This window comes from Setaria viridis, chromosome 5, assembly GCF_005286985.2.
Source record: "Setaria viridis chromosome 5, Setaria_viridis_v4.0, whole genome shotgun sequence".
In the NCBI taxonomy this organism is placed as follows: Eukaryota; Viridiplantae; Streptophyta; class Magnoliopsida; order Poales; family Poaceae; genus Setaria; species Setaria viridis.
Genome location: NC_048267.2, coordinates 44,446,462 through 44,459,975, shown reverse-complemented (window position 1 = coordinate 44,459,975; position 13,514 = coordinate 44,446,462). Strand labels below are relative to the sequence as shown.

The 13,514-nt window shown below is 49.1% G+C and overlaps 3 protein-coding genes across 3 annotated transcripts; 1 reads left to right on the top strand and 2 right to left on the bottom strand.

Annotated features, from left to right (window-relative positions):
- Positions 1 to 484: 484 nt before the first annotated feature.
- On the bottom strand, positions 485 to 2,843 carry LOC117857117 (omega-hydroxypalmitate O-feruloyl transferase). The gene is made up of 3 exons (XM_034739613.2): positions 2,142 to 2,843; positions 1,625 to 2,053; positions 485 to 1,521 (listed from the first exon to the last, which is right to left on the bottom strand). Exons 1-3 carry the CDS (start codon positions 2,307 to 2,309, stop codon positions 640 to 642), a joined length of 1,479 nt encoding a protein of 492 aa, XP_034595504.2. The 5' UTR covers positions 2,310 to 2,843; the 3' UTR covers positions 485 to 639.
- Positions 2,844 to 2,986: 143 nt separating this feature from the next.
- On the bottom strand, positions 2,987 to 9,014 carry LOC117857116 (DEK domain-containing chromatin-associated protein 1). Its single transcript, XM_034739612.2, has 11 exons — positions 8,566 to 9,014; positions 8,301 to 8,334; positions 6,119 to 6,198; positions 5,972 to 6,031; positions 5,505 to 5,615; positions 5,347 to 5,424; positions 5,106 to 5,177; positions 4,061 to 4,532; positions 3,782 to 3,879; positions 3,673 to 3,703; positions 2,987 to 3,545 (listed from the first exon to the last, which is right to left on the bottom strand). The coding sequence occupies exons 1-11, from the start codon at positions 8,878 to 8,880 to the stop codon at positions 3,373 to 3,375; spliced, it is 1,524 nt and encodes a 507-aa protein (XP_034595503.1). The 5' UTR covers positions 8,881 to 9,014; the 3' UTR covers positions 2,987 to 3,372.
- A 1,810-nt stretch (positions 9,015 to 10,824) lies between these two features.
- On the top strand, positions 10,825 to 13,317 carry LOC117858163 (L-type lectin-domain containing receptor kinase IX.2). The gene is made up of 3 exons (XM_034741176.1): positions 10,825 to 11,851; positions 11,973 to 12,125; positions 12,211 to 13,317. Exons 1-3 carry the CDS (start codon positions 11,029 to 11,031, stop codon positions 13,143 to 13,145), a joined length of 1,911 nt encoding a protein of 636 aa, XP_034597067.1. The 5' UTR covers positions 10,825 to 11,028; the 3' UTR covers positions 13,146 to 13,317.
- The last annotated feature ends 197 nt before the right edge of the window (positions 13,318 to 13,514 follow it).

The window sequence follows — 13,514 nt, the reverse complement described above, 5'->3', positions numbered from 1 at the left end:
TACACTGTAGTTGTTTGCCACCACCTGACGACTTTCAAGTCGATCGGCAGCCAATAACAAGCAGTAGAAATCGAGGTCGGTTTATTTACTTGATCTTCTCGGCGAGGTTTGCCTGTCGTTGATTGCCTATGCTTACCGTTACCCACGGTTGTGTTATGCATGTTTCAGTTGAGTACATGTATTTGAACATAGCTTGTTCAATCTGATTTACTCTCTTATCTATTCCACGTATACGAATTGCTTCTTTCTCCCCAAATTTCTCGTATATGTATTGCTTCTTTCTCCCCAAAATTTCTCGTATATGAATTGCTTCTTTCTCCTGAATAGAAATGTATAAATTGCATTTTTGGCCCCTCACATTTAAAAAGCTTGCATGATCTAGTTTGATTGCCTTCTATTGTAGCAATCCTGCCTCCGTCCCTGCTCATCAACAGAAAATCCTGCCGAGGCCAGCCCCGTAGTTCCTGACACAGTCGCACGAAAGTCCTGCTAAACGCTTGGCCCAAGCATTATCCAACCTTTTAACAACGATGAGTTCACTGGATCAATAGAACACAACGAGCCACGAAGCCACGAACACAAACAACACTACATAACCATCCATGACCATGCGGATTCCGGGACTCGTGGTCCTGTCCTTCAGGCCGCGGTGACCTCCTCCACGAGGCGCTGGAACTCGGCCATGGCCGCGGGCGGCAGCCCCAGCAGCACGCGGACGCCGCCCCGCTCCTCCCCGCACGACAGGAACAGCGCCACCTCCTTCTCGGGGAGCGCCGCGGGGCCGTACGCCGCGGGCGGGCCCCACCCGAAGTCAGCCGCGCGGAACGGCAGCCGCGACCACGCCGTGATCACCAGCGTCGACGCCAGCGACGGCCGCGCCCGCGTCGCCTCGAAGTAGTCCACCGCCGACCGCATGTACGCGTCCGTCACCGCCTCCACGGCGCCGCGCACCAGCCGCACGGCGCGCGGCATCGACGACGCCGCCGGCGCCGCCAGCTCCCCCGCCGCGCACGCCGCGCTGGTGAGCACGATGGCGTTGCCGAAGTACCCCGCCGGCAGCGGCGGCGAGAACCTCGGCCGGCCGTCCACGGCGAACAGCAGCTTGCTCTGCCGCGAGGACGCCACCCCCAGCGCCCTCGTGCGCGCGCTCCACACGAACCCGGCGAGCGCCTCGAACGTGGTGCACGCGCGGCCCTCCAGCGGCGCCAGCACCTTCAGGCGCGCGATCGACGCCGGCGCGAACCGGAACGACCGGTACAGGAGCGGCTCGCCGCCGTGCGGCGGCGGCGGGGTGTCGCCGTCGTCGTCGGTGATCTGCGCGAACTCGTGGTGTGGGAACTCGTGCCGCGGCGGGTCGCGTGCGCGGAGGACGGCGCGGTCGAGCTCCGGCGGGAGCGACAGGGGGAGGCCGCGCGCCGTCTCGCCCCACGAGTTGACGAACTGCATGGCGCTGACGCCGTCGAACATGCAGTGGTTGATGGCCAGGCCCAGCACGAAGCCGCCGCACTTGAACTTGGTCACCTTGTCGATCCGACGATCGCCATCAGCACAAACACGCCGTGATCAAGCTCGATGACACGTTGAATAATTGAACTCGATCCAGATAATTATTAAAGAAATGTACCTGAGCTGCAAGGAGTGGCATCTCGAGTATGTTCTTGGCGACGGGGACGCTGTACACGAGCTTGCCGAGCACCGCAGGGTCAGGCTCGGCGACGTCGCCGATGTCGGCCATGTCACAGTCCGCCTCGGCCTCGACGAAGACGGCGCCTTCGCCCGTCAAGTCGACGGCCAGCTTCCCCTCGCCGCTGACCGTCAGCCGGCCGGCGAGCGGGTAGTAGTGAACGAGCACCTTCGCCAGCGACTCCTTCAGCACGCCACTGGCGCTGCGGCCGTCGTCGCCGCCAGCCGCCCTGAAGCAGTACACGGTCTGCACGATGACGGCGATGTTCTGGTCCAGGTTGGAGAGGTAGTAGGAACCCTTCGGCGTCTCCGCCGCAGGCGGCACCAGCGCCGGCTCCCCTTGCTGCTTGACGCGAAGCTCGAACACGCCCTGCGTGCATCCGGGCAGGGAACAAAAATGGAGGAAGCTCCATGTAAGAGATGGCGAGAATTCGATGAGCAAGCTGGATGAACATTACCATTGTCAGAGGCAGATCAGCAGCGGAGCAATGACGATGGTGGATTTGCAACCCAGGAGGGGAGCTGATCGAGGGAGCACGGATATAACAAGAGGGGTTTCTTGTGCGTGTGCACGAGTAAGGTGGTTGGGACATTTGGATTGAGTGAACCAAGAACGCGACCAGCATGCACGGTTCTGCAAGCAGGTGAGAACCGGAACGGCCTGATCCAATGCAACATCGTACCGTATTCGAGTTGATGCTGGCTAAACGGTTTCACGACACCGACTAATACGTCCGTGTCAACTACTGTCATTGTGCAGAAATATGAAGGTAGCAAAGTGAAAATGACAAGCAGACACAACAACAGTTTCAGACAACTGAATGAAAATAGCCTTGACGGTAGACCAACCAACATGGTATTCAGAGAGTTTAGTGTTTGGAAAACCGTTAACCCGAGAGAAATCCTCTCGGTCCAAGGATTACCGAGATGAATCAATGTCTGACAAAAGAAATGGGTAACATCCAACTTTGGAAAACAGGTAGACCGAAAGAAACCATGTTAGCCCAGTACAAGATGAACACATGTCGAGGAAAAACAGATGCGCAGCTGGTTTTTTTATCCCCTATACACTGCAGCATCAGAACATTTCATCCGAAGCATTTCATTTAGACTAGTAATAGTCATAGAGATATATCGTCATGAGCTCTTACAGATAACCTACAGATAACCCTTCAACCTTTGCACAAACAGAAAACGAGCACATCAGATGAATTGAAGGGTATGAGCACAGGTGCAAATGAAACTAGCACTTTGTCAGTGAAAACGCTTCAACAAAAACCCACTCGCATATCATAGAATCCCAGGGCTAAAACCTCACGATCATGAGGGAATTAAGAACTGCAAAAAACAGGAGCAATTCAGAAGGATACAGAGTTTTACAAGGATAAATGGATGAAACAAGCCAAGAATTATTGTGCATATTACAGTCAGGCTAGCTACCTAAGCAACAAAGCTATTAAACGCACAGCTATTGTACATGACCAGCAACTAGGCTACAGGTCACTACCTAGTCAAGCACAACAACTAGGTGTATATGGCTGTGAAATGGTTAACAATCTTGTACTGGTAGGTCACCAATTTGTTGTGATGGTGCCCCAATTGTACAGAACCAACAAGATAGTCCTTGCAAGATCAATCCAAACCACTGACATAACAAGAGACTGATCACTGCACATCCGATCCACAGCATCACTTCTCTTCATCAGGATCACCCTTTGACTTCTCTTCCTTACCATTGTCTTCTGCTTCATCTTCTGAAGCTTCCTCACCATCATCATCATCAGACATACTATTTATTACCTCCTCGATGATGCGCTTCACTTCTGCTTTTCTGTCCATGAGGTCCATTTCAAAATGGGTCCCTGGTTAGAAAGATGAAGGACTCATCAGTACATTCATCAATCAGAAATCTAGTTTATAGTAGCTGCATCAACAATTTATTCATACATCTAGTCTAATGAACTTAACAAGCAGCATAAAAGAGAGTACCTAATTGTCTGAGAATATCAGCCAGAGTTGCCTACACAAAAGCATAATCAGTCAGGATACATAGCAACAGAAACAATGGACCAGGTTCAAAACATTATCGTTTGCTTACTGTATTGAAGTCAACTTCCTTCAAAATGCTGCTAACAACAGCATGCAGCTGTTCAGTGGTTGGGGCAGTCCCAGCCTCTGCACCACCCTTGCCTTTACCTGGAGAGCAGAGATGGATAATAGCTTATTATGGCTATCCAAGTAGATTATATGAGATCTGAAAAGAAACAGAATAGTAATGGCCATAATATAGTCAAAAAGAAAATCATAAAGGTACTTGCAGGGACCAGAACAAGATCAACTCATGACACTGCCCATGATAAGCACTACTGCCTCACACCTTTATTTTTACTGGATGGCTTAGCAGCCTTGTTGTTTTGGCTTTCTTTTCCATCATCTTTCTTGGATTTAGAGACCTTGTTCACCTTGTTAGAATCTTTCGGCACATCACTTTCCTTCGAACTCTTTGCTCTCCTGCCAACCTTTTTTATCTCTACATTAGGCTCATCTTTAGTGTCTTGAGGAGGCTTTGAAGCACCTTTTGCAGGTTTTGTAGAAGCCTTTTTTCCTCGTGCATTGTTTTCCCTTGCATTAGACCCAGGTTCTTTCTTAACTTGATTTACATCTGTTGACTTTTTCTTTGCTGGAGGCTCATCAGGTTCATCATCACTCATAGCATGATCATTTGCTTCAGAGTCCCCATCACCTTCATCTCCTGTTGATGCATCTTCAGAACCAGCAGGACCACCATCTTCCTCATCATCATTCTCTTTCCCAGCTTCAGCTGCTTGGTTCCGACCCCTTTTCCTTTTCTGTTTAATATAACACAACAAGGTACCAGGATCCCATTATTATCAGTAAAGGAATGTTGTGACAAGACTAATTCAAATTATTAACTGCTGGATAAATATTGCCCTTGTATGTTCACTTATTTCCTTGTCCACATAGTTACAATAACTACAGGGTCTGAAGGAGAGAACAAAGAATATATGAACTCAAGTGTTGAGAAACGGTCCAAAAATGGATACAGAGCAGTAATGTCCACAGTAGGTAACATAGCAAATATCATACATTTAGATTAGTATATGCAAATATATGTCCACATTCCCTTAGCTCATTTTTGCACAAAAATCAACAAGGCTGTTAGTCAGTACTTTCCAGTTAGTTTAGATAGTAATTACAAATAAACAATACTAAAGAAAAAGGAACTAGGAGACAGATTGTGTGATTGCTTAGAACCAAGCAAATGAATGTGCTAAAGATGGATACTTTTAATATTTGTTTATTTATTTATTTATTTGGAGGTCAAGGTTAGTTATTTTGGTTAAGGCAGGGCACTAAAACGAACTTCAAAATTTTAGCTGCTCAACACAAGATAGGATTACCTTCTCTGCAGAAGCACCTTCAGGAGTTGCCTCACCACTTCCTTTAGGTCTCCTCCCACGTTTCTTCCCTTTCTGCAATGGAGAAAAGGTCAGTCACTTCAGGTCATGGTGGCAAGGCTTCCACACTCCAGGAAAAACAAGATCAGCACTAAACGCATATAAAAATTTCATTTAATTTGCCTAATCAAAGTAGTCCGTATGGAAAGCATTGAACGCATAGCAATTCTATCAGAAGTAATACCTTTTTATCAGTGAGAACAACATCCCTGGTAACACAAGGGGACTCCAAAAATTCCAAGACTTTGGCAGAAACTTCTTCCTGAATTTCAGCAAAGCACAAGCCGTTACTAAAGGCTTCACTGCTCATGTTTATAAATACACAGGGCTTAGCTGGCTAACCTTCTTTGTACTTGCTTTTGGAACATAAATATCCAGTATGTCACAAAAGTCTAGCAACTTCTCCTTGTTAAATTTGTCAAGCTTTTCCTTTATTCTGGTCCTGTGCTTTCCCTGATCAACATTACAGGCAGGGCAAACATGACCAACAGCACATGAAATTCTAAACAAATCTATGCATAAAACCCCAGAAAAATTAACAGGTCACACTATCCATAAAGTATTAACAGCACTAACAAAACTGCCACAATCGGATTAGTACAAAATATACATGAGACAATTACTATTGGAACTGTAATGAAGAAAAGTTGCAAATGCTTAAAAAGTTTTGTGGATCATTTTAGGCCAGTAAGGATTACAGTAAACACGGTTTTCACACAGAGGTTTACCATTGGTAATGGAGCTAAGAATATAATATGTTTAAAAAAATCCTGTTTTACATAATATAGTGAGATTAAAGAAAAACTTACTTCATTATCTGTCCAAACAAACCCGGAAAATTGAGATATGTTTCTCTTCAAAAAGTGGACCTGCAGAGAATTAACACAGTTAACAAAGTAAACAAAATAAAAATAGGCAAAACTTGAGATTAAAAAATACATTTGTGGAAGCCTCACATTTGATTTTCTCCCATACATTAGAGTATGAAGGCTCTGGAGATTCTCATCTGTCTTTCTCTTTGATAGTTTGAAGGAAACTGGTATGGCATGAACAAGGGTACCAATTATTAATTGGAAATTTTCAACTAGGATTTAGTTAAGCCCAAAGAGAATATCACAGACAGTAAAGCAACAGTTAAAAAGTTAGGCAGGTCATAAAACATCTCAATTTATTCAATGTGATTTTCTTTTTTTCCCTTCTTTTCCAACAGTAATGTCAACACAAGCTTTCAACAAACAGGGACAGACGTCATCACATTAATTAGGCATTAGGACAACCTATCCAAGATCAAGATACAGAAACAGTCTAAATGCAAAGCACAATTAAGCACTAATCAGCTACATGTGTTAAACATGGTACAATATATGAATGGGCGAAATGACTGAATTGTAAACACAATTAGGGAAGGATGCCCATGTAACTTGTAGTGACAAGCAACCTATCACCCCATACTCATGGTCCCTCAAGTAAACAAAGTAACATGTACCAGTCTATCATTTGCTGATGTTTGTTTTAAGCTTAAAGAGGATTTATTATCATGTTGTGGGCATGGCAACACATTCTTCATTCAATGAAATAAATCTTGTGCAATGTAACTCAAGTTAATGGTTCCTTTGCACTGCAATCCACACCACATGTGTCCGTACAAATTCTAATGCCACAATTATAAGTTAGTGTGCTTTTGGTAGAGTTCCAAATTCTCGTAGAAACGTTTCAGATCCAGATTCTCTCTCGAAACATTTCTCAGTGAACCAGAATCACTTTGTAGGACTGTTTGGCATGTAGGCTAGATTCTGATTCGCGAAAGAGGGGATGTTAATTGAAATGAGTAACATACACTTCGTATCTGTATGTTTCACCAATGTGTAACTGCAGAGGCGGCTCATCAGCTAGTTTGGCTGAGAGGTGCCCGAGCTCACATCAGGCAAGGACTGATCCATAGTACCTAGAAACAAGCAAAATCGAGAGCACACTGCCTCCTCCGTTGCTCGGCTCAATCAAAACACAAAACCCTCAATCAAAACAAGCAAATCAAGTGCACACCCATGACAGGAGGCAAAGGATCCTATGGTGACACCAGGGGCAAATACTGGTAAATTCAAGGTGAGGTCAGGGGATGCAGGAACAGAGGTGGGTGATTCTCCTGTGAAACTGGGTTTGGGGCGTTTCACTTGCCTAGGAAAAAAGAGTAAACCATTTCAAGCTGTTCCGCGCTCAGAACAATTCAGAAACAACATGTTTGGCACGGATCCGACCATCTCTGGGTAGAATCAGAATCATTTTGACATGCCAAGCAGAAACAACACGTGTTGGCATGGATCTGACTGTTTCTGGCTAGAATTGAACCACCTTCAACGTGCAAAAAGGAAACAACATGTTGTCATGGATCCAACCATTTCTGGTTAGAATCAGCATTGTTTTGACGTGCCAAACAGAAACTGACACATTTGGCATGGATCTGACCATTTATGGCTAGGATCAGAATAGTTGACATACCAAGCAGAAACAGCGCATTTGGCATGTAGCCTGTTTCTGGCAAGAAACAAAACCATTTCAACGTGCAAAATGGAAACAGCATGCCAGCATGGATCCGACCGTTTCTGGCTAGAATCAGAATCGGTTCAATGTGCCAAATGGAAACAGCGCATTTTGCATGGATCCAACCGTTTCTCGCTAGAATCAGAACCATTCTGACGTGCCAAAAGGAGCCTTAATCATCATTGCAAGTAAGAACCAGCCACCTGTAAACAAGCCTATAGCTAAGAAAGCCACCTCAAAATAGATGTGCATAGCTGATAAGCAGGCAAACATACTGGAGAAGATTATTTCAGTTTTAATTCAGCCTAGCAAATTCTTCCAAACTCCTCAACTATGCCTTCAGCTACAATATCAACTTGAACCAGTTTGTTCCTAGAAACTTCCACTATGGCATAGACTATCCATACCGATTTTTTTTTTGGTCAAACAATTTCGACTCCTAAGCAGACAGAACATCAACTTTGTCACAGTCAAACAGAGATATGGCAACCTACGGCTAGGCAGATCTTAAACGGCCTGTCACTAATCCATGAAATGCCACAAGCAAACAGGGAGACCACACTAGCGAAACAAAAACACTGGGACGGAGTGAGTACTCACCATTAGGTATGTCCTTCAGCTTGGTTCCAGAACCCTACAGCAGAGAAGCACAAAAACGTCAGCGATAGCTACAAGGAGCGCAAAATCAGCAAACTTCACAAATCTGAAGCACAGACTGAAGCATGGAAAAGGAGGTGTCCAACCAAACATCCTCAAAGAAGCTATTTTTAGCAAGCTACTAGTACCACAGTAGCCAAAGCCACGCAGAACAATAGATCAGGGGCGGGCCGAGCACGCCCGGGCGGAAAAACGAGGGCTTTCTCACCTGGACAATAGCGGGGGACTTCTTGGCGGGCGTGACGCGCGGTGCGAGCTCCGAGTACCTCTCGACCGTCTTCCTCTCCCTGGACGGGCGCTCGGCCGCGGGCCCCGTCTTCCTTGACGGCGGCGTCTTCACCGCCGCCTCCGCCTGCGCCTCCCCCTTCTTCCTCCGGCCCCGCTTCTTCTCCGGCTGCTGCGGTGTCTTCTCCTCCGCCGGGGCGGCGGGCTCGGGGTCGGCGGCGGCGGCGTCCTTGGCGTCGCCGGCGGGCGGATCCGCGGCGGCGGCCGGGGAGGCGGGCTTGGAATCGGCGGATGCCATGGGCGGGAAGGATCGGGGCTAGGGTTTTAGGCCCCTGGCGTGGGGGCCGTGGAGAGGAGAGGCGGAGGAAAAGGGGTGAAATTTTCGGGAGGCGGAGCGGGGCGGACGGGGACGGGACGGGAGGGGAAGGTGGGAGGGGGGGGGGGGGGGGGGGGGGGGGGACTGGGGCGCGTGTGCCTCTCCACCGCTTCGGCGCACGGCTGATAAATGGGGGTGACGTGGTGCCGCGATCGCGATGGGATGGATCTCGCGGGGCGGGGCGGGGCGGATTGGGTTGGCGCTCACAATCCCGCGCGCGCCGGAAACCCCCGCCCCGCCTCTTTTCCGCGTGCGGTTTCCCATTTTTTTGCGTTTTACCGTTCTGCCCTTTGTTGTCGTGTCGTGTTTAGACCTATTTGATCTACTACTAGAAATTGTGTCAGGTTGCAGTTTTCTCGAGAACGCAAACACACTTGTGCTTTACTCATCTTTGGATGATCCAGAGACCTCGGAATTCGCTCTTGGCGAAGCTTGCCCGTCTAAAGAGATGAAATTATCGGTACGAAAACACGCTACGCTTTTTTTTTCCTTAGGTGGGTCCAGATCGACAGGGCAGATTTTCAAGAGAAACGCTAAGCACGGGGCAGAATGGTAAACGGCTGCTGACCGGGGCCCACAGGCGAAAATGGCAACAGCAGCAGCGGGCGCGGCCTGGCGGTGGTTCGAAATTTGGGGCGAAAATGCTTGAGCGGGCGGCGTCCTCCGCTCCACCGCCTGCGGCCGCTACCCCACGACGAGCCAAAATTTTCACCCGCGCGCGCCATCCAGTCTCCCAGATCCCGCCCACCCGCCAAACTCGTGGATGGGCCTAATCTAACCGTTCTCCCGTTTCCTCTCTCACACATACAATGCGTTTCGAACTTAGGGCCCAATAAGGAAGTGACGTTGGGCTAGCTTTCCCAGCGGAGGAAGTGCTAACTAATACTGGGCCTGCTCTAACGTCACAAGCGCGCGCTTTGTGGGCCTGCAACTTTAGAGCTTACAGCCCGGGTCTGGCTGGTGTCAAGATGGCCGAGCGGGGCGGGACGGCGCGACTTCGACTAGAAATTCAGGAATGCCGTCGATTTTTTGCTCATGTATCTTTCTTACTCGGGCTTCCGGAAAATCAAGTTCGTTCCTCTTTTTTAATAATAGAAGATAGTGTTCCGGCTTCAGATATTTTTTCAAGAATGCATCGGACCATAAATATTATAAAGTGGCACATGATCCAGACGAATACGTAGCCAAAACATCACAAGATCTGATGTACCAAAAAAAAATAAAAACTCAAATTTTCTCTAACAAGCTGCTTCATTAATCAAGTTCGTTCCTGACGAAACGATTTACTTACACTACGTACGATTATACGAATATAGCAGAATGCCACTAGGGAAAAAATTATGCTGACTGTGGGTTGGTTGGAATTTTGCCGCAGATGCAGAGAGGGTGCGTGATGGTTATGCAAGTAGGTACACAACAGTGTTTTGTGAATCGCTGATTAATTATGATGACATACCACTAAATTTATTTCTTCTTCCAAATTAGTTACGAAAAATACCATTTTTGTTTATCTTATCAACTTTTTTGGTCGATCAAAGCAATGAACTAAAATATTTATAACTTGCATGCTCGATCCACGCGAATGGAAAATTGGCAAAGTGGACACTAGTCGTTTCCAATCTCCTTCTCGTGTTGTATTTTTTATTTGTTCATCATTGTCCCGCCGCCCTTGCTGTCCTGCATGTGGATATACTATAAATAGAATTACAGAAAAGCAAGGGAAAAGATTCTTCTGAACGATACTGCTACGTTGGTAAGTGGTAACAGCCCTCCACTACCGCCACTAGCCTCGATGAGTGTACCCTCAGCCTCAGGTATATCAAACCCCCACTGGCACGTACCTTCCTGCGCAAGAGCGTGCTAGTAGGTCCACACGAATGGCGAGTGGACTACTTCTTTCGAAGTCTCCTCGTCTAGTGTACTTTTCAGTTCTCGTTTTGTAGACTGCAACTGCAAGCACGCGCTCTCTCCGACACCGCCTGCGAAACCAAGCTAGCTATCCATTTAACAGGCCGGAAAAGAACTAGAAGGGATACTGCATTGCATCTTCCCCTGCTGCAGGCTGCAGCCATGGCTGCCTATCCAAGACCAAGAGCCCGCCACCTGCTTCTCCTCCTCCACGCTCACCTCTGCCTCGCGTCTCTTCGCGCCGCCAGCGCGCTCTATTTCAGCTACAACTTCTCCATCCCGGGCGACCTCGACCGCGCAAACCTCAGGTACATCAACGACTCCTCTCGCGCCGGCGACAGGGTCGACCTCACGATCGGGAACAAGAACAACAGCACCGGCCGCGTGTTCTACCCGGAGCCGGTGCGCCTGTGGGACCGCCGCACCAACGAGAGAGTCAGCTTCAACGTAAGCTTCTCCTTCTTCATCGGCAGCAGTCCACCGAATCCCAACGCCAACACCACCACCGCCACCACCCGGGGGGATGGCATGGCGTTCTTCGTCGGCCCTTCCCTCCCGACCCTACCCTTGGGCTTTCGCGGCCCGTTCCTCGGGCTCTTCGACAACCCGCTGGAACACCCGAGTAGCACCTCACCGTCGACCGTCGGCGTGGAGTTCGACACCTACTGGAACAGGGTTTGGGACCCCCAGGACATCGCCGGCCACGACCACGTCGGCATCGACGTCAACAGCATCCGCTCCACCAGCTACACGAGGGGCCTGGCGAAAGGGGACCTCTCCGGCACCATGTCGGCGAACATCACGTACGACGGAGGCTCCAAGCTGATGGTGGTTACCCTACGGCTGGCCAACGGGAGTACTTCGCAGATACAGGAGCTGGTCGACTTCAGGGTCGCCGGAGTACCACAAGACGCGGCCATTGGATTCTCGGCGGCCACCTGGGCTGACGTCAACCAGCTCCTCTCTTGGTCCTTCAGCTCAACAGGTAATCACTCCCAATTATGAATTATTATTTTTTAAATGAATTATGAATTATTGTTGGATCTTACTTGTTCATCTCAGCGTCTACTAATTCCGTCAATTACTGATGTTCCGCGGACGTACAGATCCATCTAGCAGTAGTACTAAGATCCAACTATGGATAATACTAGTGCTGTCTGCTGCAAGTGCATTACTAGCAGGTTTAGTGGTTGCTATGACTTGCTTTATCATGATGCGTCGAAAGCGCCCGCCACCGCCGATGGAGATAGAGTTGCCAGGTAAATGTAGCCTTCTCGACGTTTAAATTTCTTAAATCAAGCGACTTGAACTTAAGACAAATGCGCTCAAAACTCTGAAATTCAGTTGCCAGGAAATTCTCGTACCACGAGCTGACCTTGGCGACCGACAGCTTCTCCGAGGACAGGAAGCTCGGCGCCGGCACCTTTGGAGCAGTGTACAGAGGGGACCTGCGAGATCGTCGGCGCGTTGATGCGCCGGTGGCAGTGAAAAAATTGACGCTGCTGTTGGAGCAAACCAGGCGGGACTACGTCACCGAGATCATGATCTTGGGCCAGCTGAAGCACCGCAACCTTGTGAAGCTCGTTGGGTGGTGCGACGGCGGTGGAGACGACAAGCTTCTGCTCGTGTACGAGCTGGTAACCAACGGGAGCCTCGACGACCACCTCCATGGGTCGTCGGAGAGGCTGCTGACATGGCCGGAGAGGTACAAGATCGTGATCGGCATCGGCTCCGCCATAGAATACCTCCACACCGGCGACAAGGACGCCATCCTGCACCGGGACATCAAGCCCAGCAACGTGATGCTGGACGACGCGTTTGAGGCCAAGCTCGGCGACTTCGGGCTCGTGAGGCAGGTCCAGCCCGGGCAGGGCTCCCTCAGAGGCACGGCCATGGTCGGGAGCTGGGAGTACATGGACCCCAAGTGCATCACCACCGACTCGGCGACCACGGCGTCCGACATGTACAGCTTCGGGGTGCTGCTGCTGGAGATCGCCACCGGCAAGAGGCCACGGGTGCCGCGGGACGATGAAGAACTAAGCCTCCGAAACGCCCTCGTCGACGCTGTCCGGGAGTCTTACGGCAAGGGTGCGATCCTCGAGATGGCCGACGCACGGCTGAACGGCGACTTCGACGAGAGGCAGATGGAGCGTGTGATGCTCGTCGGGCTCCTGTGTGTCAACCAGGATCGTGGGAACCGGCTGGGCATCAGAGAAGCTGTCAATTTACTCTCGAATCTCAGACACCCGTTACCTGAACCTGAAGGTATCAGCATATGATAGAAAATGATTGCTGCCTGAATCTCAGACGTGCACCTAGCAGGGAGTATGTAGTTCAGTGTCTCCTTTACGGTTTTACCCTAGTAGGGTATGCTGTCGGCTGTCCATCCTTTAATCCGTTTGACCATTGTTTTCTCTTGACAGATTTATATGAGACAATATCTTTGGTGTATACTTGTTTGTCGTGTTTGCCGCTGTCCATGGCGGTCGGTCGTGGTTAGCATATCTAACGGTCTGCTAGAAATGGTAGATATAACAAACTCTCTAGCAACGTGCTCAGGCATGGTCGTGAAAAAACAATCAACATTTATCGATGAATTGTGTCTGTCTCTAGCAATACTGAACTTGATACTAAATATGCATGGTAGC

Coding starts and splice junctions, on each gene's coding strand:
- LOC117857117 (XM_034739613.2), bottom strand. CDS start 2,309: ATGCTGGTCGCGTTCTTGGTTCACTCAATCCAAATGTCCCAACCACCT. Junction 2,054..2,141: donor CTGATCTGCCTCTGACAATG/GTAATGTTCATC, acceptor GGATGCACGCAG/GGCGTGTTCGAGCTTCGCGT. Junction 1,522..1,624: donor TGCCACTCCTTGCAGCTCAG/GTACATTTCTTT, acceptor CGGATCGACAAG/GTGACCAAGTTCAAGTGCGG.
- LOC117857116 (XM_034739612.2), bottom strand. CDS start 8,880: ATGGCATCCGCCGATTCCAAGCCCGCCTCCCCGGCCGCCGCCGCGGAT. Junction 6,032..6,118: donor TGTATGGGAGAAAATCAAAT/GTGAGGCTTCCA, acceptor AATTCTCTGCAG/GTCCACTTTTTGAAGAGAAA. Junction 5,616..5,971: donor TTGTTTGGACAGATAATGAA/GTAAGTTTTTCT, acceptor AATGTTGATCAG/GGAAAGCACAGGACCAGAAT.
- LOC117858163 (XM_034741176.1), top strand. CDS start 11,029: ATGGCTGCCTATCCAAGACCAAGAGCCCGCCACCTGCTTCTCCTCCTC. Junction 11,852..11,972: donor TTGGTCCTTCAGCTCAACAG/GTAATCACTCCC, acceptor GCGGACGTACAG/ATCCATCTAGCAGTAGTACT. Junction 12,126..12,210: donor GATGGAGATAGAGTTGCCAG/GTAAATGTAGCC, acceptor TCTGAAATTCAG/TTGCCAGGAAATTCTCGTAC.